Raw genomic sequence first — 24503 nt, 5'->3', positions numbered from 1 at the left:
AACTGTTTTCTTATTTTATCGAATGAAACAATAAAAAAACAGGAGTAGGGAGTGACAGGGGGAATCTGTCGGATAAGCAAGCCCCAACATTCAGGTGTGCTTTATTCCTCCCTCTTTCACCAGTGACTGTAGTTGTAATATTTTCCTTTACAGTTGTTTGTGTATTTAAGCTATTGGGGATATCAGTCCTACCTTATCAATCAACCTCTTTCCACTGAAAGGTCTATCTACCCACTTGATCAGTGGAGCAGGTGAACATTCTGAACATGTTTTATTGTAAATACATAAGTTTTCTTTTTGAAATATTGAATTAAGTAAATCACTGCAAGAAATCAAAGGTACTGTGTAGTAGTTCAAGGTCTGTCCTCACATCACACACCATATTTATTTTGTCTGCTAAGCACGCCACTGTAGGTATAGAGTTATATACTTACCTGGTCCTGGCCAGTATCTGAATGCTTTGCTCAGAATTGATCCAACTTCTTTTGGGATAGAATTTGTATCTTCATATTACTCCAGAGAGGAACAATTATTTTCAGCAGCAGCTGATTAAATGGGACGTTACTTCATTCATGCCTATGTTGGTATCATTATAGGCTGCATTAGGTATTTCTCGATTTGTGAAAGAGACTACACATCTTAAAATTAGGTAGGAATTGTTCTTCTGGTTCTTCAGTGCTCTTCAAGACTCTCACCTCTTTTGTGGCTGTGTTTGTACTCATGTTCCCTTCGGAGTGTTACTGAACGGTAATACAAAAGCAAGTGGATATAAAGTGGCATGTCTCTTCACAAGTTTTTGTCTGTTCATTTGGAGCTGCCTGACATGTAGTAGGAAGTGATTGGATCCTCTCAGGTTTTGGTTTGTTCAACTGAAGCCAAGTTCTTCACATCCTCTCTAAAACAGGTTTTTCATTCTTCATAGCTTTTATCACCATATGTACTGTATATAATTCATATTTCTTCACCATGGATCTTAAGAACTGTATGCAACACAACCTGATACAGAAGCAGTTAAAACTTCCCTGGAATTTTGACTGAAACATCCGAGAGTCCCACTTATTTCATAACGGTGGTAGTGGCTCACAGTGATCTTGTGGCAGTGAACATGACCAGCTCTTTCTTTCTGTCACCTCAACTAAGGAGGCCCTGGCTTATTGTAGAAGTTCTTGTTATTCATCTTTAATGTTCTTTGCTAAATGCCATCGTACTGATGTCAGCAATGTCACAGCCACATAAAATTGGTTACTTCTCTGCTGCCTGGGTACCCTGGATGGCTCAGTCTGCCACTTGTTACCTTTAGCACCAGTGCTGTAAGATGCTGACTCTCAGAGGACAGAGTTCTTCACTAGAAATGCGGGGACTGCACTTGCCACTGACCTGCACAGTGACGGGATCTGCACAAGCAACCCTCTCTTGCTTTTCTTCTTCCATTGCATTTAGGCTACTGGTCCTTCAAGGTCAGCTGTATTTCGCACACCAAGCAAACAGCGAGAAGCACAGCAATCTCACTCGGGCTTCTAGCTACTCGCTGTGAAATCCCACACGAATATCATACACAGAGGGATCAGGAGTGTCCTATTTCTCCAGTCTGCATTACTTCTCAAGCATCCAAGAGGGTCCAAGGGCAATAGCTGAGCTGATGGCTGGTGATTCTTCACAGGTCAGAGGCACTAACATGGCAAAACTGGTCTTCCTCCCAGATTTTGGGATCAAGGCAGGCTCTCAATGATCTAGTTGACCTTTCCCACTGCCAAAGTTAGGCTTTAACTTGGTGCTTGTTGTGGAAGGCAGAAAAAGTGAAAGACCTTGTCTAGGGCAGTATCTATAAAGTTCAGCTACATTCATTTTATTTAGAGTTTTATGGAAGGTTTCTCAGTTTTAAGATGAGTTTGTACTGAAATCTTGTGAGATATTGTACACTTTGTAAAGACACTTTCATTATTTGATTTTGAAGTGAATTATTAAGTAAAATGTTGCTGAATGAGTTTGTCTTCCTGTGGAAATGAACACCTTTTGGAAAGTAACAAGATCCTGCTTCCTCCAAGCTTTTGGCGTTTTACCCTTCCAAGAGAGTCACAGCACTATCCAGCTGCATTCAAGAAGATTTTCTGGGGTGTAAGTGAAATATGCATCTACTATCCAGGTGAATTCAAGGGCACTATCTAGCATGTAAGCCGAACACAGAATCATAGAATCAAAGAATCATAGAATGGTTAGGGTTGGAAGGGACCGCAAAGATCATCTAGTTCCAACCCCCCTGCCATGGGCAGGGACATTCTCCGCTACACCAGGTTGCGCAAAGCCTCATCCAACCTGGCCTTGAACACTTCCAGGGATGGGACATCTACAACTTCTCTGGTCAACCTGTTCCAGTGCCTCACCACCCTCTGAGTGAAAAATTTCTTCCTTAGATCTAATCTAAATCTGCCCTCTTTCAGTTTAAAGCCATTACCCCTTGTCCTATCACTATATGCCCTTGTTCTTTAACTTGTATACTTGCAAGTGATGTAAGCCAGCAGCATTTGGATGAACAAAATGAAAAAGTGTTCTTTTATTGGCTATAAATCCAGAGGCAATGTGGAAGAATGGTTAACTGAGAGAGGCCACGCAGACATCGGCCACCTAGCTAGACAAGACCTTGGGAAGCAAAGCACCCAGCTAGTTTAATTGGCCACCTAGCTACACGAGACCTTGGGAAGAACATCCTGTTTTCCAGATGTCTACAAACAAACAGGATGCCTGCAGAGAGATAAGGTACAGCAGAAAGGAGAAGGTAACCGCAGATAGGACCCAGGGGAGAAATTGATTTCAAATATATCAACCAATCATGAGCTTTCCTTTTGCAATATGCATGAACTAATTAAAGCGATTATAAATGTAGTATTGTTTAGCAATAAAGACAAAGCCTGTTGATCACTCATATTGAGCGTCCTGGTCTTCCCTCCGTCGCAACAAATGGCAACAAATGGCGCCCGAACAGGGACCCTAGAGCGAGAGAACAGGGACCCTAGAACAGCGATCACGGAACAGGAACACTAAAACGGGACTTTGACCACGAGCCACGGTACGACGGAGTCCGGGAACCGGTCCTGCTACAGCAGCTCAGGAGGCGAAAGAGGCGACAGCGAAAGCCCCGCGCCCGGGAGGAACTAAAGAGGGTCCCGCCGGCCACGCACCGCCGAGGTCTTGCAAAGGCTGCAACAGCGCTGACGTCAGGTATGGATAGACAAGCGGTGTATGATTTGCTTAAATGCTTTTTAGAAAAGCGAAGCACACAGGGTATAGATTATAAAAAGGAATTGCCAAGTCTATTAGCGTATGGAGTCGCGAGAGGCTATTTCTTAAATCCAGATACAGTTTTCGACCAATTAGAGTGGCGCAATTTCGGTGATAAATTGTTTGAGGAAGTTATAAAAGATAACAAAACAGCGAAAAAACTTATGAAACCTTGGCACGCAGTTTTTAATGCTCTCTTACAACATCGAGCAGAGCAAAAAGCTGCCGCAGCAGCTTCAGCGAGGCTGAATGATCCCACTGGGTCTGGTTCTGCCATTGCTTCCCCAGGAAAAAATATTAGTAATCAGGCGAGTGAATGCCCTTTACCCCCCTCAGTGCGGTCATTAGTAATCCCCAAAGGTTCCACGGAGACATGGAGTCAACCTCCACCGTCTCTTAACTCTGATCCATCAGCCCCCCCATCGGGGGAGGAAGGGAAATCTGAGGAGGGACAGGACAAGCACCCGCCGAGCAAAGACAGCGCTAACCCCTCTCCAGATGGAGAGAAAATAGCTAATGAACGGCAGCAACTGTGGCAGCAGATCGCAGAAAATGCCCTTCTTGACGGCGAGCGAGAAGTTGCCACAGGCATTGTTCAAGAAGCCTTTCCCGCGCTGTATTCACCACCGGATGCCCAGGGCAACATTAACGTAGCTCTCACTAATCTAGATTGGAAATTATTGACTCAATTGCGGGCCACGGTGAATGAATCAGGCATAAAAGGGAAACCCACTCGACAAATGTTAGATTATATTTGGGGAACCAATGTTTTACTCCCAAGCGATATTCGTAGCATAATGAAGCTGATTCTGACTCAACACCAGCAACTCCTGTTTAATGCCCATTGGCAGGCTGCCTGTCAGGAGTCAGTGGCAGTAGTTAAACAACCAGGAGACCCGTTACATGAAGTTACTCTCCACGAACTGCTGGGTCTGGGACCTTATTTCCGAGCAGAAGCGCAGGCACTGCTGGGGCCAAATAAAGCAAAAGAATCAATGCGGCTGGCCAGGCTCGCTCTTGATCGTATTAAGGAGCCGGGAGGAATTCCCTCTTACATGGGTATTAAACAAGGAAGGGAAGAACCTTTCGGAACCTTTATCGATCGTGTCGCAAATGCGATACAAGCAGCAGGAGTGCCCGATTATCTTAAGAGTACTATATTGAAACAGTGTGCCATACAGAATTGTAATCCAACCACACGTAACATCTTAGCCACATTACCAGGGACATGGACCATTGAAGAGGGATTAGAAAGAATGGCTCAGGTACCAGTAGGGCCACAAGCTATGTTAGCTGAGGCAATTAAAGAGCTCGGAGTCAGCTTACGCGAACAAGCGAAGGCTACTCAGAGCCAAGTTCTTGCAGCCCTTGCTCCTTTGCAAACCTCAGCGCAGCGATTAAACAACCGCGCCCCCTCCCGTCTTCGATGCTTCCGTTGCGGAGTTGCCGGACACATAAGGAAAGATTGCGGAATTAACCCTGTATGGTGCAGGAATTGTCGATCGGATACTCACAATGATGCTGCTTGTCGTCGCTTCAACTCGGGAAACGGACGATCCAGCGGGAGGAACCGCCCCGCGACGACACAAAAAGCGGCTGCTTATCCAGCAACCTGCAATCCTTTTCTCTCCGACCCGCAACCAGCGGCAGCCTCGGACTGGACCTTGCAACAGCAATAGACTGTACATTGATGGACTCTAAATGGGCGACCTGCAATGGCTAAAACCAGTAGTTGGTATTCCTAATGAGTTGCTAAACCAGCTACGTCCACTGTTAAAAGGAACTGATCCTGCGACACCTGTTCAACTCACTGCACAGCAAAAAATGGTCCTACAACAGATAGCAACTCTGATTACCACCCGCGCTACCCACCGACGCCTTGAAGACCTGCCTATTGATCTAACCATTCTCTGTGGGGACCAATATTTAATGGCAGCCTTAACCCAGCAAAAAATAAAAACGGGGGAGAAAGGAGGGACCACCGTAGTGTTGGAGTGGGTCGCTCCTCCGTTGCAGCCAAAGCGTACGATACAAGAGAAGGTAGCTACGCTAGCGGAATTAATCAAAAGAGGCCGGCGCCGTATCTTGCAAGTGGAAGGCGCCCCGCCAAAAACGATCTGGGTACCCATAAAGCAGACAGATTTAGAGTGGTATCTGCAGAACTCTGAAGATCTTCAAACAGCCCTACTTTGTGACGGAGCTGAAATAGTGACAAAACCACTGCCGTCACCCATCCTCTCATGGATGGAAAATGTGGGTTGGATAACTAAGCCGAAACGGTCTAAACATCCTATTGCCAATGCCCTCACAGCCTTCACTGACGCTGGTCGTCGGTCTCGGACGGCTGCGATCACTTGGAAAGAAAATCAAGAATGGAAACATCAAATTTTGCAAGCTCAACCAGAGGACTCCTTACAAACCTTGGAGCTTTTCGCAGTGGTATGGGCATTTATCAGTTGGAGGGACACACCATTGAATATCGTCTCAGACTCTCTTTATGTCGTCGGCGTAGCCCTCCGCATAGAAGATGCCGCGCTGCGAGAATCAAAAAATCGACGCCTAACGGAACTGCTAGTCAGCATGCAGCTAGCGATCGCACACAGAACTGCTCCTTATGCCGTTATACACATACGGAGTCACCAGTGGGAAGAGGGCCTCGGGGAAGGCAACACTAGAGCAGATCGCCTCGTAACAAACGTTATTGAGGCTCCTCTGTCCCCGCATTCTCGGGCTCGAGAAGCACACTCTATTTTCCACCAAAATGCAAAGGGCCTAGCCCGAGCCTATAAATTATCTATAGAAGCGGCTCGAGCCATTGTTAAAGCTTGTCCTACCTGTAGCTATCACAATTCCGGCCTAGGACTCGGATGCGGAGTTAACCCCAAGGGTTTGAAATCTAATGAAATTTGGCAGATGGATGTTACCCATGTTTCTGAATTAGGCCGGCTAAAGTATTTGCACGTGACAGTAGACACATACAGTCACATGATTTGGGCTACTCCGCAGCCAGGAGAAAAAGTACGGGATGTCAAGCGACACCTAACCAGCTGCTTTGCAGTGTTGGGGGTACCAAAAGTAGTTAAGACGGATAATGGTCCCGCGTATAGCAGTAAGTCTTTGAAAGACTTTATGCAAATGTGGAACATTACCCACACTACCGGCATCCCCCACTCCCCTACAGGGCAAGCAATTGTAGAAAAGGCAAATGGGACGATCAAGCGGTATCTGACAAAGTTCAAGAATGTTGCAGATGTTAGAGAACGGGTACAGAAGGCACTCTTTGTCTTAAATCATTTATGCATATTTGGGGAAAGTAATGACCCCTCTGTGGTCAAACACTATTCTAAAGACAAGCCACCCAAACCGTTAGACATGAAGGTCTTTTATAAAGACGCACTCACGGGTCAATGGTTAGGCCCCGTAAAAGTGATATATCTAGGACGTGGTTATGTATGTGTTTCTACCACTACAGGTAACATCTGGGTTCCGAGTCGCTGGGTAAAGCCTGCGGTAGGAGCTGCTGGAAGCCTCGGAAGTCAACAGTCTGGGACCCCTGTAGATGACCTTACCCCTTGAGACGTCAAAGGCACAAATCAAATGCCACGTCTGTGCCACCTGTGACCCTTGGGTTCTGTGCGTATGCTACACCTGTGAACGGAAGTGGTGGTGTCGGCTGTTTCGAGCCCAACGTTGGTGTGAACAGTGTTTAGTAGAGGAAGAAAGAGCAAGTAGAATTTTGTTGGTTACAGGACACGAGTTACCAGATACCCGCAATTATTGGGTTAGTTGCCATAATTGGGACCACATAGTACGTAACCAAGCTCGGGAATTGCTACTCTTGCAAAAAGAGTGTAGCAGAGAGTGCTTGGTGCCCGCCTCTTGGTCAGTTGAGAAAGAGGAGTGGGAACAGACAAAGTTAAAGTGTGCAAAACGGTTTAAGTGGAAACGAAAGAAATGGCGTCATTAGTAAGCCAATTATATCTTATTTGCTCAATAACATGCAACATTTATACGCTTCAAAATAGTATCTTTGATCCAAGAGAAAATCTCTGGGTCACCTTAGCCCGCTCACTTAATACGACTAGTTTTTGCGCAAGCTTAGCAAGCCCCTCTTCTCATTTGTAACTTGCCTGATAGGTGTACCACTGAATGGGAGCCTTGAGCCCTTTAACCATTCCATGTCGGAACTAAGAAAACAATATAATATAAAAAATTATAATAATAATAGTACTTCTTTGTGTAAGTTACACCCTTTCTTGTATTAAGGCTCTCTTTCTAAAAACAACCACTCGAGCGTATGTTGTGCAAAATAAAAACGGGGGAATTGTGGAGGAATGGTTAACTGAGAGAGGTCACGCAAACATTGGCCACCTAGCTAGACAAGACCTTGGGAAGCAAAGCACCCAGCTAGTTTAATTGGCCACCTAGCTAAACGAGACCTTGGGAAGAACATCCTGTTTTCCAGATGTCTACAAACAAACAGGATGCCTGCAGAGAGATAAGGTACAGCAGAAAGGAGAAGGTAACCGCAGATAGGACCCAGGGGAGAAATTGATTTCAAATATATCAACCAATCATGAGCTTTCCTTTTGCAATATGCATGAACTAATTAAAGCGATTATAAATGTAGTATTGTTTAGCAATAAAGACAAAGCCTGTTGATCACTCATATTGAGCGTCCTGGTCTTCCCTCCGTCGCAACAAATGGCAACAAGGCAAGGTGCTGATTTCCAATAGACACCCATACAGGAGTCATAGCTGTTCAATACGCTTTTTCTCCTGTCTGAAGATGGGGTGTGTGTAGCCCTGTAAACTGCATCACTGGGTGGATGGCAAAGTCTAGGTGACTTCAGAACAACTTTTTCCAACACTGAAGTCTTTTTACTTGCCAGGTGACCCAAGAACTATCTCTTCATTCAGAGTATCTCAGATACATGAGCTTATGCTTTTCCTCTGAACTCCCTTCTCTTTCCAAAGGTTCTGCTACTAAAGAAAACTCTGAAGTAACATCTTGCATTTTTGAATTGTATGCATATATTTATTTTACTAGTTTGCCTTAGTGATGTTTGCAGTAACTGTTCCGAGTGCAACCTTACAGATAAGCACAGGAAGATATGTGCAAAGCACTGCTGTAAAGTGGTAAAGCAGTGCTTTTATTGTGCACCAGACTAAAAAATGCAAAAGCTCCTGGCCCGTTGACTTTGCTTTCCATTTTTTTCCCCACCATGGAGGTATTCGTTGCTATGTATTGCCCCTGTCAATACTCAAAATCTCTTGCTACAAAGCTCTCACAGATATTTTGTGTGTCAGAAATAACACTTTGGACTCTTTGAAGACAGTGCATTTTAAATTATGGCCTGGAAAAAGCAGTGGGGACAGATGATTTGCATAAAAGAGAGAATTTCATAAAGGGGACAGGCATGTGGTAATGGAGAACTTAAGTAACAGCAAACAGAGGGAGAAGAGAACCAGAGTCACAGCAGCCACTGCAGCATAGAGTAGGTCCAGAAGACTTACACAGTTGTGGATTCCCATCAGATTTATAATTTTGGCAACTAATGTTGCAGGTTTTCCAACTCTTGCAGCTGTTGATCTGCACAGTGACTTTGAATCCCCTGGGCCTATTGGCAGATGAAATCAACATTAATGCTTATGGTTAGGGAGTCCCGTGCAACCAGAATGCACGGGACTATGCACAGATGCAGTGGTTATGAGCCTGCAAGTCACGCTTTTATGGGGCTGACTGATGCTCAGACAGCTGCTTTTCTGTAGAATCAGTATTTCATCATCCAAAGCAATAGTGCTGTCGGGTATGGCATCATATATCCAATCCACATTCTTCGTGTGACACAAGCTGGAGTAGCCCCATTGACTTCACTGGTATTAAAAATGACTCATTCTAGCAGGGGACCTGGCTGTATTTTTTGCCTTTGTTGTGTTTCTCATTAGAAAGGATTTATGTTGCACAGTTAATTTATTGCAGGTGAAACATTCCCATCTCCCCTGTTTCTCCAACCAAATGCAACTTTGCATTCCTGTCTAGGAACACTGTTGAATGTTCCAAGGCTTGGTCAAAGGAAAATGCCTGACAGTGGATAAAACATGAGGAAAACGTACAAAGGAGTATATGGATTAAAGCGTATGTGCCTGCTGGAGCTAGTGTTTATCCTTCTTTACGCAGCTCGAGAGCTCGTGGGCAGCTGGTGACTGTGAGCCAGCCTGGAGTGTGTCGCTATGGTTCTAGGTCGGATTGCTGTTATGGCTGGAAAAAGAACAACAAGGGCTACTGCGAAGGTAACATTAACACTTTATGGTTGTTCACTCTCCGCGTCTGTGTTTTTGGTACTAATACAAGAATTTAATATACGTCTCCCAGAAGTTACAGAAAGAAACTTTCTGAGGAGTGAAATCTCTTAACTCTGTGAGAGAGAGAATAAAACATGTGTGAGAGACCATCTCCTCAAAAAAGCAGAGCTTTGGGTAAAAAACACCAAATAATAAAATACATATTCAAAAATTCTTAGGTCCAGAAGGAACCATCTGTTCTTACCTTCTGCACAGCCTTGGTCAGTGTCTACACTGTTATGGCTGTCAAATAAGTGCCAAAAATGCACTGGCTTCTAATGCCACATGTGGACCCCTGAGGTGTTTTTTTTAATCAGTTGATATCCTTTATCTTCAGAAGTACACAGCCTTTGAAAGCCAAGAGGTTTTAACTTTCTAAAAATATAAATAAAGCCCAAACAATAAGTGCACCTGACTTGAGCTTGAGTAGCCAGCTAAATTTCTGGTCTGTGGATCGTTGGCTCAATGAAAAGTCAATGTCTTTTAAGAAATTTCTGATTCGTTAAAGGGCTATCGATCCCAAGGAGAAGATGATGTGGAATCTCTCTCTAACTATACTAGGGCAAAACACAACAAAATCATAAAATACACATTTTAGGAATCTTTCTCAAACGCTTGTTGTCCAGAGAGTTCGGCACTGTATTTCTGGTTAATTTGAGTAGAGGTTTATTGTTATTCAACACTGAAAATCAACAGACTGATGTCTAAAAGGGAAAGATGCCAAAAAGTCTCTGCTCTGTATATATAGCATGACAGTTTAAAAAAGGAAAAACTGATTGATACCTTTATTAATATTTATACATTGCTTAATAGCACTTTAGTTCTGATGCAAATGAGTACCTTGAGGGACAACTGGCAAATGTAACTTCGATCAGCCAGTGGGGTAAGTTGTCTTTTTGTAAAGCAATAGGGTATTTTCTTAGTATAATTCAGATATGCATCCTAGTGTATATTCTTTTGCTGTTTTTCCAGAGCTAGTACGGATTTTAATGCATATTTGGTTTGCTTTTCCTGAATAACCCTCATATTGACAATCAAATTGACTTTAGGAGCCTCAGGCCTTATAAAAGTCAACATTCAATATCTGAATAATGATCCAGAGGGCTGAGAGTTAGAAAACTTTTACTTTTTAATGCATCCAGGCTAAGAACAGCCCTCTCAAGTCATTGTAAATCTGATGCAATTATATGTGGTAAGGATAGTTGCCTGATCGTTTGACAGATGTTCTCTGGGTGTTCCATCATGAGATGGACGTGTTCCTCAGCTGTAAGAGAGAAGATCCAAGAGTGGAAAACTGCTGTAGCGTAATGTGCCTCCTTTGGCTGCAGGAGAGAGCTATTGCCTCTTTCCTACTCCAGATGTTGAGCGTAGCAAGTCAAGCTGCTGGCTAGCTGTGTCTCACATAGGCTTCTTAATAGGAAAAAAAGCAAGAGTACAAAACTAAAAGTGAATTGTAAGCATGGCAGAAAAAGCGTGAGGGAGAGAGCTAAAAGGAGCCCCTTCTTTTCCAGGTCTTAACAAACCTGGAAAAGCATACACTTGTGTAAGCCATACTAGTGTCACTTTTCTCCAGCAGAAATAAAGTGCTGATCAGTAGCTACCATGCCCATCTAGAGAGAGAGGTATGGAGGATGTCGAACTTGTGCAACAAGTTTTTGGGCAACTGAGCAGGGCCAAAGCTCTCAAATAGAGTATATCTAACTTTTTCTTTTTCTCTCTACTTTCCCTGCCTGACTCCTCCAGCTATCTGTGGACATGGCTGCAAGTATGGCGAGTGCACGGGACCAAACAAATGCAAATGTTTCCCTGGATTTACAGGGAAAACCTGTAATCAAGGTTTGTGCACATTGGGATATTACTCCAGAAAGCAGATCGTTGATGTTCTGCCTCCTTATCTTGTACTGTGGATTGTGTCATCTTCCAAAATAGTAAAACAAGATATGTTGTTGTTTACTTAAAAGAGCTTAGAGTTTAAGGCTCTTGTGTCTCCAGCTTCCCAAGCAAGCTCTAAGCCTCCTTCAGCACGCAGAAGTTTGAATCTGTATAATATATCTCCTGCAGGCTGACGACAAGGGCAAACTGTCATATTTATAGTCAAAGGTTTAAGGAATGGAGAGATTATATAGGAAATTATGGGAAGAGCTGGAATTCAAATCCAGAACCCTTGTTATTTTCTTAACTAGCAGCCCATGTTACTTTCTTATCTAACCACCTCATCAGAAAGACTCGCAATTATATGCTAGACATGTAATTTCTCAAGCTGCCTGGGCCAATGCCATCTGTTTGCATATGCTGGTTGGTATTTTTGAGAACATGGAATTGAGAGTCTTTAGAATTGCATATTCAGAAACTTTGAATACATCACTTTCCCTCCATAAACTTGCAATTAGACATGGAAATTTTTTAACTAACACATTGGTGAGAACTCAGCTTTTTTTTCCTGTTCCAATGTATAAGACCCCTGCATTGGAACAGACGAAAGGAACAGGTCACTGTGCATGGACAGGGGCCATCCTGCTGCACTGCAGATGAGTGAACTGCAGGTGCTATGAGGGAAGCGTGATATAAAGGCCACACAAATGCATGGGTCTATCCTTGCTAGCTTCCTAGGCACCTGCAGTCTTTTCTTGAAAATGTTACATTGACATGCTAAAACCACATTTTTCAGAGTCAAAACAACCCATTTATTACACAGTATCTTTCAAACAATATGCTATACTGTTAAGTATTTTGGAAAACTCTATTTTTTGCACTTTTGATGTTGCTTACAGGGAAAGAAGTCAATTCCTCAGTACCACTAGAGAGGAAAGTGAAACAGCAGGCGTGGTTGTAATAGATATGTAGGTATCACTTACAACTTTATCCTCTAAACCCAGAAATTTGACCTCAAAAGTTATTTGACATCTTAAATGTTACCAAAAGGCAACAGAGAAGCCCTCAGCTTTTACGTGTTTTCTGTGCAGTAACTCCAGCTGGATTTGATACGCCCTCCGTACACAAGCAGATCAGTTCTGCGCACTTGCAGTAGATTCAAAGTCTGAGGCTTGGTGGAAGTACCGCACAGACCTACATGTGCAAACTGCCTGTTAGCTCCTTGGACTCTTCTACCTTCTGAAGAATGGCCAGGAATCTTTCAGTAAAGTGGTGGCTGGCACAGGCCAGAAATATCCCAGAGCTATTTCAATAGTATAGCCATATAGGTGGTCACGTTCCAGCAGCCAGGAATCCTCAGACCGACTTTTGATTTACTGGCAGATGTAGACTTGGTCTGTCCTTACAGCAGAATGCCCTGCTGCGAAAGCTCAACATGAGCTGACTAAAATAACAGAGATAAGGGGACTGTATTAGTCTGCCACCAAGTCTAAGCTAAATTAGCCTTATCTCCATAGGTTCTCTTTTAGAGCCATGTATGTTATCTGTGCATTACTATGCATTGTGCAAGATAGGTGCAGCTAAGCACTTTTGAAAATGTGTGGCCTAAGTGGAATAACTTTTGTTCTCTTCCAGTTTCATTGCTAAGAAAGTCTTGGTTATTTAGTGGAGCCACAGTAGCACAAAACCCTCATGTGATTTGCAAGCTGATAGGTTGTCCTTTTTTCAAACAGACCCTATGTTTATATAATAGAATGCAACCCTCTTTTTCCTGCCTGGATTGAGTTGTAACAAACACTTCTGCACATGTATAACCACAGCAAAGTTCATGCTTCGAATGGTCTGGAGTGTTTTCTGTGGTCTAAAGGGTACATAGACCTGAGAACAGATGCTTCTCTCATTAGAAGTGGAGCTGCACAAGATCAGTTCTTGGAGAGTTGCATCTTTATTGAAATTATATTATTGGTCATATGTGCCATTAAACACATGTTGAATGGGCTGCGTGCACTGATGCATTCTGTTAATGAGTTCTGTCTGTTTACTAATTAGGTTTCAAAACACAAGAAGTGAAGTTGTCAGTTCACAAATCAAACTTTTTAGGATTCTGGTTTTCTCCCTGTGAAGGATAGCAGTTGCAAATTTGAAGTTCATATAGCTTCCACAAAGCCCTTTAAATCCTGGATTTTAAGAATGATTTAGGATGCTTTTGTTCTCAGGATTTTGAGATTTTTGAGATTTGTCTTTTTATTCTTAAAGTCACACAATTCTCGTATATTGTATTCCATCTCTACTAGACAGCCCTGCCCTGATAACCTTGGTACCAATGTGTAGTTCAGAGAAAAAAAAAAGAGAGAAAATCATTGTTTCACTTTATCTCAACCTGATTTGCTGTTCTTAGTCTCACATTTTTGCCTTTCTAGTAGAGAGGTCAGCTGGAGGACTGAAATCTCCAGCTACAATCCAGAAAGTAGAGTAACTGCAGTTCTCTCCCCACTCCTCCACCTCTTTCTAACAAGCTGCCAGATGTGGCCAGAGCTTGCATTAGTTTTTCAGGTGTAGAAGTCTGTGTACGTTAGTTTTGCTAGCAGTCTTTCAGCCAGATGGCCTGCTAAACTCTCATCTTGCAAGGGGCTGGCTCATTTTCAATCCAGACGATTTTACTGTGGGGAATTCAAGGCATTAGACAATATTATCCACCTATATGCAAGAATATATGTATATAAACCCAGCACTCTCTTCATTCCAATGACTTCTGCAGATCTGAACGAATGCGGGCTGAAACCACGTCCCTGTGAACACAGATGTATGAATACGCATGGCAGCTACAAGTGCTATTGTCTCAACGGGTACATGCTTATGCCAGATGGCACATGTGCAAGTAAGTAATAGAGCTGATAGGGCAGGCACACCAAAATCATCTAATCGCATTTGATCCCCGCAGATTTTCTTCTTGTGATGAGTGGATTTAGCTTATTCAAGATAGGGTCTTTACCTTAGCTATCTGGTACCGTCAGCAGCTGAAAGAGGCTTTCTGTTTGGCAGTATATGGATAAAGTAAACTAGGTCATACTTGTATTTTGGTGTTCAGAGGAATTTTTGTCCTGCTAGAATAAAAATCTTCGTTAGCATTACTTCAGGTGAAGAGCAGCTAGTATAACCTCAGTGTACAGTCCTGCCAATTCATCTGTTGAATAAGGATGAATGAATCTATCCAAGCAAAGCACCAATACAGACTACTTGTTATACTGTGCTGAATTTCATGCCATTACTCCTTGCTTTACCTTTCTGTGCTCCTTGACTCAGTTGTTTTCTCTGAGCAGTGATATGCTTCCCACACTTGCTGCCAGCTTCTTGCAAACATTTTTTTCACTGAGCTAAGGCTTGTCTAAACTTTATTTCTACCTATTTTCTTTGTCTTTAAGCCAGCATGTAATGGAAAGTATTCTGCTTTCTTAGCCAACCTGATTTTTCAGACCTGAGGATGTTTCATATTTTTTAATGACACTGTTTTGTTTATAGAAAATATTTTTTTTTCCTCACCTGAGCGGTTCCATACAGGTATTTTGGCTTCGAATTTCACAAAACTCTAGGTAACATGGTGACAGCCCTTTCTGGAGTCCACTGTACTGAAGCAGATGCGTCCGTTGGACAAGGAAGCTAGCTGGTCTCAGCAGTGGAACAATCTGCTTGAGAGATCTGTCCTAAAGCAACGGATCTAGCTGTATGGGGTGCAGCACAATCTTTCCCATGGATATGACAGAGAACCATAAACTCTGACAGGCTTTGATCTCCAAACCTTGGATACAATCATGCACCAGGCAGGGTGTCCATCTGGCAAGTTTGCTGTCAGTTTGCTGTCAGCCTTGACAAACACAAGAGTGCAGGGTCTGCAGCTCTGGGGCAGGCAGAAAAGCCAGAGCTCCTACTCTCTCTCTCTTACGGCAGGGAGACTGAAATTGCTGCAAAAGGTGCCTGGGGCCAGAGCTTTTGGAGGGTTTCCCTCTCCTGCATGGCAGCTCAGGGTTGTGCCTCTGCGTTACTAATCATGGTGTGGGTATCACCAGCAGACAACAGCTGCGGGGCCCTGAGATCCTTGAGAAATGGATATATACTCCTTCAGTTTCTTCCAAGATAATTTGTGTATCTGCTGACATCATACGCCAAGCAGTTTTCAGTAAGGCCACCGTCTTACGGACAGCTGAAGTTGGCAGAAGCCGTAACTACAGTCACAAAAACCAACCCTATCTTGCTTCTCTTTGAGCGCGGCAGCAGCTTTGTCCCGTCCATCCCTCGCTCCCACTGCTCTGAGCACAAATGCTTGCTGCAGTCATGCTTCTGAACCAAGTCAGAAAACTAGATCCAGGTTGTTACTGACCATTTCCGCTGGATTACTTTTAAGCCAGTCTTAGTTCAGAACTGATTTCCTGATGTAAGAAACTCTGCATTTGTACCAAATGCACAGTTCCACCATCCCTTACTTGAGCCAGCACAAAATGCTGAATTTCTCAGTGGCAGCAGTGGCCAGTGTCAAGTATATATGAAAAAATTGCCTGAGCAGCTGTGAGCCCTGAAGCTTGCGTTTCACTTTGGCACATGGAAATGTTATTTCTCAGTGGAACCCCAACAAACACTGACACAGAATGAAACCAGATTTCAGGGGAGAAAAAAAGGTTTCCCACAGAAGGGAAGTCTTCATTCTTCACAGTTCTAGTTGAGGAGGCAAAAACCTTTTTGTGCATCCAGCTTGTGCTTCATTAACCCAACCCATCTGGCACCTTCCAGTTCTGAAGAGCCTTTATTTTCTTAACCAGAAACTTTGATTATGAAATGAAATAGTAAAATATTTACTCGTGTAGAAGTCTTTCTTGGTTAAGTCTACTAGCTTCTTATTTCACTTAAGGCTAACTTAAGCTTATGCTTGGAGGAAATGCTAGGTTATTTAACCAACTGTAGAATCTCAGCATTTTATACAGGCAAACATTTTGATTCTCTTTTGAATCAAATTCTCCATGATGTAAGTCTCCTTTGCCAGATGAAGTCCTAGTCTGAGCAGTCAGACTTATCTGCAACCACACCAAGGGGCTGTGGAGTTGGAAGAAGGGTATCAGAAGAATGTGGTTTTGGGGCCCAGAGAACCATTGCTTAGAATAGTTAGTAGGTTAGTACCTAACATAAAATCACTCAAAATCTGCAGGAATTCCTATACTAGATCTGATGATTAGCAGTTCATCTAAGCTATTATGTTTAACCAAAGTCAGGAACAGGAGTTTTAAACAAAAGAGAAAACAGATGATTACCAGTGAGAGAAGAATAACATTTAATAAGTTTCTTTATTGCAGCTAAGGAAGTAGATAATGTGACAAAGTATTATGATTTAGTCTGTCTTTTTTTAGCTCTTACCTCCTGCTACTGCGTATGTCCTCATTCATACAAAAGTAAAATGCTTTTGCAAGTGAGTTCTTGGCCTTGAATATTTATCACTAATCCACAGAGTCTAAACAAACCAGCCTAAGAAAAATAATTTTAGCATAGATTAAGCAGATTAACTGTAATAGCACAAAGAACTAACATGTATTATATTTTATATTCAAATCACAAATAATATGGCTGTAGCTATATGTGCGCCTGCACACATCATTGTCTTTTCTATACACTCTGTTGTTATCCACCATTCTGAAACTGCTGGTACCTCTGACAGTAAACATGTTGCATTTTGGAATAGAATTCATATCTTTTTCTACCCAAGCAGTAGCCAGTATTCAAGTTCTTTTAGTTAGTTTCTGTCTCTAATAAACTGACAACCATTCCAGGCTTTTCACTTACAAAGAACCTATATACAGTTCTGTTACCCTCAACACTGCCAGAGCAAAGTAGCTGGAAATACTTTCTTTGCACACATCTCCATCTGTTCCAATAAACACTTCCAAATACTACTTCTGTCCCTGGCATCGTAACTCTAATGCTCTCTGGATATCTTCAGCATTTTAGAAATATCTCCCTACATACTTAATACATTTCTCCTACTTTTCTAACCCCTCATAGGTCTCTCAGACAAGATCTAGACCCCTACATTTCTCTTTAGAGGCTAGTCAAAGTCATCTCCAATAATACACACTCCTAATCCATCTGTGGCAATCGAGACTTGTATTCTGGGTAGTGCCTTTTTCGATTAATCTATCTGTTCCATAAAGGACCAAAATAAAGGGCGATTTCAAAGTCTATCAGGCTAAATAGTTTTAAAAATCAAATTCTATACTAGAAGCATGTTTAATGGTAAGCAACTAAAACATTTCACTACCAAATAGCAGTTTTCTGTATGGTAAAACCATCACAATGGAAAAATGTGAAAAACTTCCACTTCTACTTTGAGCGATCCTATCTCTGAATCAAAAAAGCGATAGCAAGAAGTTGCAGAAATGGAAACAGAGGAAAAAAGAGGAATAAGGGCAGATAAGGAAAGAAGAAAGCGAAGGGGAGAGGGAATTTAAGATCTATGTCATGGACTGCTGAATTGTTAATATGTTAATGTATGAACAGCTTGATTAATGATGAATGGAATTTTGTTGTTCTGATTAATTTTCTGCATTCATCCAGACCTAAATCTTAAGTGTGAGAACCTAACCTAGATTTTTGTTCTTTTTGTTATTTTAAATACTGTTTTCAGGTTCTAGGACATGTGCCATGGTGAATTGCCAATATGGATGTCAAGAAGTCAAAGGGGAGGTACAGTGTCTTTGTCCATCAGGTGGCCTTCAGCTGGGACCAAACAGAAGGACGTGCATTGGTATGGTTAGAGAGCTCACTCTCAGCTTCTTTTCTGTAGGATCTCAAAAAACTTAAAGAGTCTGGGGAAAGGTTAATCAGTAGTTAGCTCTCCTCACTGGCTTGAATAATGCTTTTTGTTACTTCCAGTATGATGCAAAGCTTGCATGCTTTTTAAAAAAATTGTTCCTGTATTATTGGCCATGATTGGGTGAGTCACATCCCCAATAAATAATTAAATGTTTTGACATAATTTGGAGTCATTAACAGCTTCAGTTTCTCTCTAGTGTTCTGAGGTCTACTATGTTTTGCCTGCAGGAATCTTACTGACATAATGCATAAGAGGATTTGGGGGTTGTGTTTGGATGGGTACTGGTATTAGTCACACTATAAACAGATAAACATTTGAAGATCCCTGGCTATTAGTCCTAGCTTAATTCTCCTAATAAGCTACATTATTTCTGGACCTGCAGAGCAGCACATTGATGTGTTTCACTCTTCCTCTTCTACATGTGCATAGGTAAAGGAAAAAAAAAAACAATTATAGATCAATATTTTTAATTAAACGTAAATCCTTTTTTTCTCAGAGTACAGTGAGTCTTTAGTGTTCACTGCAGACATAAGCTTTACGCTAGGATTGAGTGCAGCAAGCTTGTCCTTTAGCTTGTGGCAGATTGTGGTCCTGGCAGATACATGGGGAAATGAGAAGCTGGAGATGCCTAGGAGTACCCTGGAGGCTAGGGAACAGACATCCTCATCAGAAATGTGTAGGGACTGCAAGTTTGTTTAAATATTTTTCTGTTGTTGTCCACTTGCCTTTGATCACCTAAGCACTCTAAAAGAATGGTAGAAATGATAAAAAGACCGACCGTGGTGTCCAGCAGCACTTCATAGCAGTTCTAAGCTGTAAAGGGCAGCGCCGTGGCACCATGAATTACGTGCAAAGTCATTGCTGTGTGCTAAAGTGTGGTAGGGAAGGACAAATGCCAAATATCATAATTGGCACTATTTTAAATCTGACATTACAACAAACCAAATCAAATCAGTAACACTTAATTACAACAGTTGTTGGATAATGTTCTTAGGCTTCTCCAACTCCAAGCCATCTCCTTCTCTCTCCAAAACATCTGTCCCTATCATCTACCTTGCTGGACAGACCACTCGCAGTCTGGAAACTCTCTCCCTGCTATGCCTTGACTCAGCCCAGCAAGGGAAAGTGCAGAGATTCAGTAGAAAAGCTGCTGCTGCTCGAGGTTTCCTGTTTCTGAGGCTTTCTCTTAAACTATTATCTGACATTTCCTTTCTTAGGGAAATAATGGAATTTGTGGAGTTCCTCCTGACCCTGCTCCATGACCTTAGGCGAAATCATTGTCCCCAGTGGTGAGAATTCCCACTGCCAGCTACTTTTGCTTTTACCATACCAGGTCTCAAAATTTTCCACAAAGTTAGTTCACATTTTTCTGCTTCATTCATATGAGCACATGCCACCCCCAACTGTGAAGTTACAGGACTTATTTATTGAACAACTTGTAATAGCCAAGACCAAACCATTCCTGTGCAAATCCTGACTAGTTCTTGCTTTCCCGGTTTACCTTCTTGTGGATCTGATCAGCATCACTTCTCCTGCTCTAGACATTGATGAATGCTCTACTGGCAAGACTGTCTGCTCTCACAACCGCAGATGTGTCAACACATTTGGAAGCTACTACTGCAAGTGCCAGCTTGGTTATGAACTAAAATACATCAGTGACCATTATGACTGTGTAGGTAAGATTTAGCCTATGAATGTTCCTTCTTCATTCTTTTTCATTCCCACGTCATGCATCTTTCCTGTCATTGCCTGAAGCATGTTGGCCTAGTTTGGGATACTGTCTCTGAAAATGGATAAAAAATGTCACCAAGAATATTCTTAGTGACACTTTGAACTTGCCTCTGGGTTTTCTCTGTGGCCTTGTGAAAAACCTAATCACTGACACTTGCAAATTAAATTGCCTCATTGTATGACGTCAAGATGTGCAAGGGCTTGTACATTAGCAACAGTTGACAACAAAGAAGTGCTGCTTTTGGTATGAGTTTAGTTAAACAGCCATTTTTTGTCTTCTTGGCTTCCAACCTGTGATAAACAAGCAGTCCCACAATATTTTTTTTCTTTTTTCTGTGTTGTCAATGAGGAATGTGAATCAAGTTGTTTGGATGGACAGTACAGAACTTTTTAAAAAAATATGAAAATAGTAGAATTTAATTACTTTTCAGGTGTCTCTTGCATGGCTAAGTTTCTCCCAAACAAAAATAAACACAGACAAAAAGTTATCTTGACATGCCCAGGTATTAAAACGAATGTCAAAACACCTTTGCTCCTGTTTCAATCCATTAGCTGAATGGTGAAAGAACAGGAAAGTATAAGTTACTGCAGCAGGCGCTGCAGCAGTATTGTTGAAGCAGTTGACTACACAAGGGCCTGGAAGGTTTGGAACTACTACAAGAAGTGCATACAAAAGAGAATTCATGGATTTTGTTTATATTTTCTTGGTATTGGAAGTTAGGGGTGGGAGGGAGACCATAAGGCAGGTTTTGGAGGCTGAAGTTTGCATTTAATAGAATTTAATTTCCTGTTGTATGCAAAGCCTGAGAGTCTTGAAGTGGAAAAAATACTTACATGTGCGTGGGGGAAAAACTGGAGAGTTCTCAGTAGTGAGAATTTTATCTGTAAACCTGAATCTCACTCTCAGACATACCAGATTTTTGAGTCTGTCTTCTTGCTGCTTGTCTCCTAGCTGACTTTACATTATGAGAGAACCTGTCAGCTGCTAAAAATGAAGCAATCTGGATAAATGCTAGTGGTGCAAAAATTTGTGCAACAACTTGGCTCCCTCATGTGGGAGAAATCAGAAACATCTTTATGATGTAGCAAAATAAGGGAAAAGGAGAACAAAATCAGTTACTCTTGGTGCCTGTTCATTTCGCTGTCAGTTGAACATAGTATTTTCTACTGAATTTTTCCTGATTATATTTTTCTTTTCATACATCATCATACGTATGCTGGAATGTTAGAGGTAGATAGAAGATCTCAATATTTTGGCATGCTCAGAGTTACTTTCCACCACATTTCTTCTAGAGTGAACAAAAGAATAAGAAAGATGTGGTGAATTGTTTTTTAATTGATGTCTCATATTCTCTTTGTGCCTTTCGCTTTTTGTTAATAGAACAGTGTGTGCAACCTGTAGTTTGAATCTTGTTCTCGGTCAGAAAATCCCTACATTCACTTTGTCTTTACTGGGATGCTCCACATTTTCCATGGATGCTTATACCAGTTGTGCAGTTGGAGCTAATGCTACTGTGAATTCTTCTGCTTCCAATGGTCTCTGGACTGTCTTGGTCTAACAGTACTGATCACAATACCTGGAAACAGATGGCCAGCACAAGCAGGCTGTCATGAAGCTTGGATTTCAAAGTAGTTTTCACTAAAGCATTTACATCTTTCCCTAGATGTAAATGAATGTGTGACAAATGCACACAGGTGTAACCTCCACGCAGAGTGCCTCAACACCGAAGGATCCTTCAAATGCAAATGTAAACAGGGCTACCGAGGAAATGGATTTGATTGCACTGGTGAGTACCACTGGATGTCAGGAATGGTGCTATATTGTTTTTCTCCAATAACTGATTGCTGTAAAGTGTTTCTAGGAAAGATCGTGCTGAAATGTGCTGCAATACCAGCAGCAAACCAAAGCAAACAAGGCAAGGCAAACTTCTCCATTAAATAATATATTTATTATATGAGTCATTGCACAGTCAATACAAGTATTTTTAGCTCAAATTCATTTTGCCTGTGAGTCCCCAAGTCTCATAGTATCACCCGGAATCACAAGTAGAACAGAGAAGAGAATTTGACCTGAAGAAACAGAGCAAATTGCTTTAAAATGTCTACTGTATATTTTCCTCAAACTCCCATGGCTAGCCTCCTGGAGGGCTGTGCAGCCCCTTCCAGAAGAGTGTCAAGCTAACTTAGCAAAAAGTGAGAGAAGGGAGGAAAGCTATGACTTCTATACTAAACTGCTTTCACTTTTAATTTTACCTTTGTTTGTCTATTAAATATTAAAGACTTCCTATAAAGATGTCTTTGCCCAGTTCTAACTGAATATGAGTCTCCAAGAAGAAAGAAGGAAAAGGTTGCTGTTGTGTTTATATTTAAAATGAACACAGAATCACAGAATCACACAGAATGTTAGGGATTGGAAGGGACCTCAAAGAATCATCTAGTCCAATCCCCCTGCCGGAGCAGGACCACCTAGATCAGATCACACGAGAACACGTCCAGGCGGGTTTTGAACATCTCCAGAGGAAGATGGGCAGGCTTCCTGGGCAACCTCTCTGGGCAGGCTGTTCCAGTGTTCTGTTACCCTTACTGGGAAGAAGTTCTTCCTCATGTTTAAGCAAAACCTCCTATGTTCCAGCTTATGTCCATTTCCCCTTGTCCTATCATTGGATGTCACTGAGAAGAGCCTGGCTCCATCCTCATGACAGTCACCCTTTACATATTTATAAACATTAATGAGGTCCCCCCTCAGTCTTCTCTTCTCCAAGCTAAAGAGACCCAGCTCCCTCAGCCTTTCCTCATAAGGGAGATGCTCCACTCCCTTCATCATCTTTGTGGCACTGTGCTGGACTCTCTCAAGCAGTTCCTTGTCCTTCTTGAACTGAGGGGCCCAGAACTGGACACAATATTCCAGATGCAGCCTTACCAGGGCAGAGTAGAGGGAGAGGAGAACCTCTCTCGACCTACTAACCACACCCCTTCTAATACATCCCAGGATGCCATTGGCCTTCTTGGCCACAAGGGCACATTGCTGGCTCATGGTCATCCTGCTGTCCACCAGAACCCCCAGGTCCCAGGTCCCTTTCCCCTGTGCTGTTCCCCAACAGTTCAGTCCCCAACTTCATAGAATCATAGAATCATAGAATCGTTAGGGCTGGAAGGGACCTTCAAAGGTCATCTAGTCCAACCCCCCTGCAAGGAACAGGGATATCTCCAACTAGATCAGGTTGCTCAGGGCCTCATCCAACCGGGCCTTGAACGTCTCCAGGGATGGAGCATCCACCACCTCTCTGGGCAACCTGTTCCAGTGTTCTACAACTCTCATGGTAAAAAATTTTTTCCTAATATCCAACCTGAATCTACCTCCCTCTATTTTAAAACCATTACCCCTTGTCCTATCACAACTGGCCCTCCTGAACAGCCTCTCCCCATCTTTCTTGTAGGCCCCCTTGAGGTACTGGAGGGCCTTGTACTGGTACATGGGGTTGTTCTTACCCAAATGCAAGACTCTACACTTGCCCTTGCTGTATTTCATTAAATTTCTCCCCGCTCAACTCTCCAGCTTGTCCAGGTCTCTCTGAATGGCAGCACAGCCTTCAGGTGTGTCAGCCACTCCTCCCAGTTTAGTGTCATCAGCAAACTTGCTGACCACGCACTCTATTCCCTCATCCAAGTCATTGATGAATATGTTGAACAATACTGGTCCCAGTACTGACCCTTGAGGGACTTCACTAGCTAATGAACCTTTTTATTTAATTCCTGTATTAAACCTGGTAGAGATTTCTCCTGCAATGTCATTAGAGATGTTTTCCTCAGGAGGACATCTAAGTCCTGCTCAAATTTTTTTGAACAAAAGACGTTGTGAAAACATTTTAAAAGCTCTTGTCTATAGCAGAGGAAGTCTACATAGTATATAAACTCTTTTTCCTGGGTCTTTTTCAAGTAATCCTCAATCAGACAGTATTATGATTATACTTCATGGTCACAGACATTCTATGAGTCTCTCTATTATTCATGTTCCTACTCCCATTATAATAGTAATGGAAACCTCCAGTGTCGCATCAATATTGACACTTGCTGCATTAGGATTAGCGGTTTATCTGTGTGATAGTTTATCAACCATTATCCTCTCTGCATTTAATGTTAAATATATTCACGCAGTATGGGCACTGATTTGAAATCAATGGTTCCAACTCCAAAGCCATTTGTACTCTTTGGATCTCAGGTATGAGTTACTTTACAACGTTTTACATTTTTATACTCCAAGAATGTACTTAATATCTAAAAATGATGAAGATCCCTGCCAGGATTAACCCAAACCATCTAATTTCAACCAGATTGTTTTATAGATTAAGAACTTGACAGTGCTATGCTAAAACTGTATGTATACATATATGTGTGTGTATATATATCTATGATATATCTATGCATA

At 42.2% G+C, this 24503-nt stretch overlaps 1 protein-coding gene across 1 annotated transcript in view; it reads left to right on the top strand.

Annotated features, from left to right (window-relative positions):
* Nucleotides 1-24503, top strand: part of EGFL6 (EGF like domain multiple 6) — a 52006-nt gene that overhangs the window by 3320 nt on the left and 24183 nt on the right. Inside the window, exons 2-7 of the mRNA XM_086615569.1 lie at nt 9458-9570; nt 11365-11457; nt 14252-14371; nt 18158-18277; nt 19888-20022; nt 21742-21864. Of these exons, the coding sequence (XP_086471695.1) occupies nt 9458-9570; nt 11365-11457; nt 14252-14371; nt 18158-18277; nt 19888-20022; nt 21742-21864 (704 nt within the window). The remainder of the gene's footprint in view (nt 1-9457; nt 9571-11364; nt 11458-14251; nt 14372-18157; nt 18278-19887; nt 20023-21741; nt 21865-24503) is intronic.

The sequence above is a fragment of the Tauraco erythrolophus genome, chromosome 1 (genome assembly GCF_009769465.1).
Source record: "Tauraco erythrolophus isolate bTauEry1 chromosome 1, bTauEry1.pri, whole genome shotgun sequence".
In the NCBI taxonomy this organism is placed as follows: Eukaryota; Metazoa; Chordata; class Aves; order Musophagiformes; family Musophagidae; genus Tauraco; species Tauraco erythrolophus.
The sequence above is the reverse complement of the archived record's forward strand: the minus strand, read 5'-3'. Positions and strand labels throughout refer to the sequence as shown.